Genomic DNA, 4,345 nt, shown 5'->3' with positions numbered 1-4,345 from the left:
TTGGCTTGCGCCGTGTCGTCGTCGCTCTCCTCCCCCTTCCGCTTCTGCGGGGAAGCGGGGTGGCAGGTTAGCCGGGGAAGGAGCCACGGCGGGCCTGGGGAACGCATCCCCCCCTCTCCTCTTCCCCAGGGCAACACGCACGGTGCTGGCAGGGCCTGGACCAGAGTCCACCCACACCAGCAACCAACATTTTCTGTCCCCCTTCACAAAAGGGGTGTCCCCTGAGGTTGGGGGTGGCTTCCGCTCTGTGCCTAACAGTCCCCCGCCTCTTGCAGTGGAAACTCTCAGGATCCCAGCTCAGCAGAAGACACCCTGGGGACAAGGGGTGCTCATCACACCCGCTTGAAGTGCTGGGAGACCCAGGAACCAGGCAGACGTGCATCCCAAGCATGCACGGCACCCAGGAGAAGGTGAAGGTGCCCCAGGGTGGCTGCTCCCCGCCTGGCTTGCCTTCGCTGCTGCACTTCCATCCACCGCAGCGGGCACGGTCCTACAGGTGACGCGGCAGCCGTAGGCCGGTGTCCTGGGCAGCGCTGGCAGCCGCCAGCGGGGCAGCTGCCGCACACGGTCTGCTCGCTGCCTGGCGGAGGAACCCGGCTGCCCCTGCCGCTTCTGCCTGGCCTTGGCCTGCTGACGGGCTCTCTGGGAGCCAGGGACAGAGCAGGGGGCTGTCAGCTCACCCCCGTGCAGGATCCCAGGATGGGGCTGGGGCAGTGTCTGCCCACAGGATGCTGCCAGATCCCCGAGCTTTGCTGCTCTGCTCCCCCAACGACCCCTGCTCTCACGAGTCACTGCCCAACCGGTCCCCTGGACTGCGCTGGTGCCTGCCTGCCCGCCCTCCAGCCCAGCCTGGTGGAACGCTGCCTATGCCTCAGCAGGATGCAGCGGGGTGGAGGACACACGCCCTGCCCTGCCACGGCACAGCTCGCCTCCTACCTGGCCCTTCTCTGCGTCGTCACCCTGGTAGCACTTGGGGCATTCCCAGCAGTTAGGGAGCTCATCATTGAGCAGCCCCTCCCCATCCATCTGCAAAGAGAAGAGGGCAGTCAGCAGCAGGCCTTCCCCACAGCCAAGCCCCCTCTGCCCCGGCGCCCGCGCTGCTCACCTGCAGGCAGCCAGGGTGAACAATCTCGTTGCAGATGCAGCACTCCATGAGCTTCTTCTCAAAGTCCTGCGAGTCTTCATTCTGATCCACCTCCCCGCAAAGTGCACACGTGACCGAGTGAGGCAGCCTGGGCTACAAAGGAAAGCAAGGGTGAAACCAGGGAAAAGCGGTACAGCTTTCCTCCTTCTCTCCCCCCCCGCCCCCATTGCCTGAATCACAGGGAATGGGCCAACTATCCCCCAGGAATCAAATTTGGTCATTGCCCTCCCCTCTCTGACCCTGATTGGCCACACAGAGCTGCTGCCAGGCTGCAGTGGACTTCTGAGAAAAGGATCAAGCTGCAGACTCACCGCTAAGCATTGCCGGAGGACGCAGGACTGCTTCATGCGGCCAGGCCCGCCAAACTTCTTCATGTCCCTGCAGTAGTGGCACATGCCACACTCGCCCTGCATGCAAGCCTTGCATTTTCGGCACCGCACCCGCCTCCGCCTGGCTCCTGACACGATGGGAGAGACTGTAGGCCTGACAGGCGTTGGGCGAGGGGTTGGCTTCATGGTGTGTGGCTTGGTGATGGGGATGGTGGGCAGGCGCACCCTCAGCCGGGCCTGGAGCTTCAGCTGGCAACAGAAATAGAGAGAGAAGCTGCGTGAGATGAGCAGACCACTGCATTCAGCTCAGATCAGACGGCCTCTGACCCCCAGCTTCCATGCTGTGACCTCCGATAACGCGCCAGAGCGCGGTCCTGGCTCCCTTGCCTCTCTGCGGACAAAGGAACTGGTACCAGCACTGCCCCGGGTGGCTCTCCTCGAGCATGCTCCAACTTTTGCCACCCCACACCAAGAGCTCTCCTTCCTCCCACCGCCCATCAGCAGTCAGAAGTGGGTCTGAAAAGGGCTGCTGAGCCCCAAAAGCACTGCGGTGCTCCAACTCTTTCCTTCTGAGGCAAGGAAGGACAAAGTCCACCCGGGCAGCCAGAAAGGCTGGCTCTATGCCACCTAGGTCTCCCTCTGTGAGCTACGCAAGGGGACAGGGCTGAGCTCTGATGCGAGTGCTCTGGTCGCTCTTTCCCACAAGCTCGAGGAGCACTGGCAACACCTGAGCACCCCTGTTTACAGCGCCGGTGGGATAGCACAGCCCTCCAGCAGACACCTGCAACCACGCACGCCAGCAGCCCTCGCAGCAAACACGCTGGCTGCAGCATCCTTCCAGGATCGGCTGCGATGGCGTGTGCACCACAGCTGATGGGCTTGGGGAAGTGCAGGCACCCAAAAAAGCCAGCACAAGGACAGGGTCGGGGACGCGCCAAGCATCTGAGTGCTGCATCCAAAGCGTGCAGATGTCTCCAGGTCTCTTCTCCCAAAAAAAGCTGCCAGAGATGGTTGTGCTGCTGAAGGACCAGGGAATCACGCTAGATCCCCCCGGGCAGGGCAGGCAACTCCAAAGGGCAATCCAAGAGGCTTGTTTGTCTCCAGACACCCAGACGGGGTGTTACCCACCCTTCCCAGTGCGATGGGGTCCTGCTCTTCCCATACGCCTGCCCGTGAGCCCGTCTCCTGGCAGGAAGGAAGCAGTGACCTACGGGAGCCGTCCTGGCGGGCCGCGGGAAGGCAGCCTGCGGAGGGGAAGTCCGGCTGGCCAGCAGCAGGCTGCTCCTCGCCTCCATCTGCCCAGCGAGCTCAGCTCGGGCTGCGGCCCAGCTTTGGGCTGTGGATTATGAGCACAGCTGGAGAGGGAAGGGCAGGGGAGCACTGAAAGGTCCCTTTCCTGAGAAGCTGGATGCAGGTGGAGACCCCCAGGAGGGAGCTGCCTTCCGTGGGGTTGCAAGAGGCAGCGCCAGGGCACGGGCAGGGTGCTGGCAGGGGCAGGGACCCGAGGGGTGCGCTCAGCTAGCAGTGAGGGGCCGGCCGGCCCGCTGAACAGGCAGGGTTGATGCTGATCACCAGCCCCCACGCCTCGCCCTCCATCTCTCGCGCAACGCAATAGCAATACGTTCCCCTGACACACAACGTTACTCATACCACCCAGGACTCCCTTGCCAAGCCAGGGAGCTGCTGGGGGGCTGCCGTTGAGAGGCTCACCCCTTCCACCAGTGGCAGGATCCAGCTCCTCTGAGCGCGACCGAGGGGCAGGAGAAGACGGAGCAGCTGGGGCTGAGCACCCGTCGGCTGAGCCGGGGTAACCGGCAGGGTGGGAGACCTCCACCACTGCCAACACACGGGTTTGCCCGTGGTGCTGTGGAGGCGGTTACACCCCACAGCCTGCGTCTGTACTGCTGCCTTTCTGCCCGCCGGCTCGGGGTCCTGAGGCGGGTACGGAAGCGGTGCCACCGCAGGCGGCGACTCAGCCGAGGGCAGGTCTCATCAGCTCAACCGTGTGTGATACCCACCCAAGTCCCACCGCGCAGCTCCTACCTTATCTCTCTTGGGCCACTGGACGATGGGGATGCCTGTAAGTGCCAGTTTGGGGTCGCTGTTCGCGTATTCTTCTAGCAGCAGCTAATGGAGGGTGGGGGAAGAGAGAGACAAAAAGCACAGGTGTGAGCAGAGCGGAACAAGGCTCCCGCCAGCCAGGCAGGCTCCGACCAGATGCCAAGGCCCGCATGCTTCAAACGCGGCTGGGAAGGAGCCCTCCTCTACCCACGCCCGCCAGCAACGATCCCTCCCCACATGAGACAGACAAGCTCTGTCGAGTCGATCTGCACGAGCGCTTTCATCAACTGCATTTCAGCCCCGAGGCCCCGCTCTATGCGGTGGTAGGGGGAGAGTGCCAAGCTTTTGCAATCCAGAGAGATTTACGTGGGAGGAAGCACAAGGATTTTTCCCCCCCCATTTGCCTCCCCCAAGGGTCCCCAGGCACGGGGGAGCTGGAGGGCGCAGCGGTGGCAGGATGCGGTGCCCCAGCATCCCCTCCATAGCCTGGCCGAAGCTGCCAGGCAGCCCAGAGCTGCTCCCCGGCACTGCCTCACCGTTTGGCTTTGACTTTGACCCAAGAGATCCCTCGGCACCAACCGGACGGGCACGCTGCCCTGCAGCGCGACAGGCACCCTCGCCCTTGATGGAAGGGGGCTCCTTGCACTCACCCCGGCCGTTTCGTCCCTCTCGCTCCCCTCCATCGCAGCTCCCTCCCCACGGCTGTTCCCCACCAAATGTTCCCCACCGAATTTTCCCGTTGCAAAGGTGCTTTATTTACTTGGCGTTGCCATGGCTACGCCAGCAGGAGCCTCCTGCCGGCATCCCGGCG

The 4,345-nt window shown here is 63.5% G+C and overlaps 1 protein-coding gene across 1 annotated transcript in view; it reads right to left on the bottom strand.

The window, feature by feature from the left end:
• KDM2A (lysine demethylase 2A) overlaps positions 1–4,345 on the bottom strand; it is a 46,397-nt gene that overhangs the window by 3,505 nt on the left and 38,547 nt on the right. The window contains exons 12-16 of the mRNA XM_035897992.1: positions 3,517–3,600; positions 1,456–1,722; positions 1,106–1,237; positions 937–1,026; positions 6–44 (exon numbers count right to left, since the gene is read on the bottom strand). Of these exons, the coding sequence (XP_035753885.1) occupies positions 6–44; positions 937–1,026; positions 1,106–1,237; positions 1,456–1,722; positions 3,517–3,600 (612 nt within the window). The remainder of the gene's footprint in view (positions 1–5; positions 45–936; positions 1,027–1,105; positions 1,238–1,455; positions 1,723–3,516; positions 3,601–4,345) is intronic.

The sequence above is a fragment of the Egretta garzetta genome, unplaced genomic scaffold (assembly GCF_000687185.1).
Source record: "Egretta garzetta isolate BGI_Z169 unplaced genomic scaffold, ASM68718v1 scaffold997, whole genome shotgun sequence".
NCBI lineage: Eukaryota > Metazoa > Chordata > Aves > Pelecaniformes > Ardeidae > Egretta > Egretta garzetta.
Note: the sequence above shows the minus strand (reverse complement) of the source record. Positions and strands in the feature narration are given on the sequence as shown.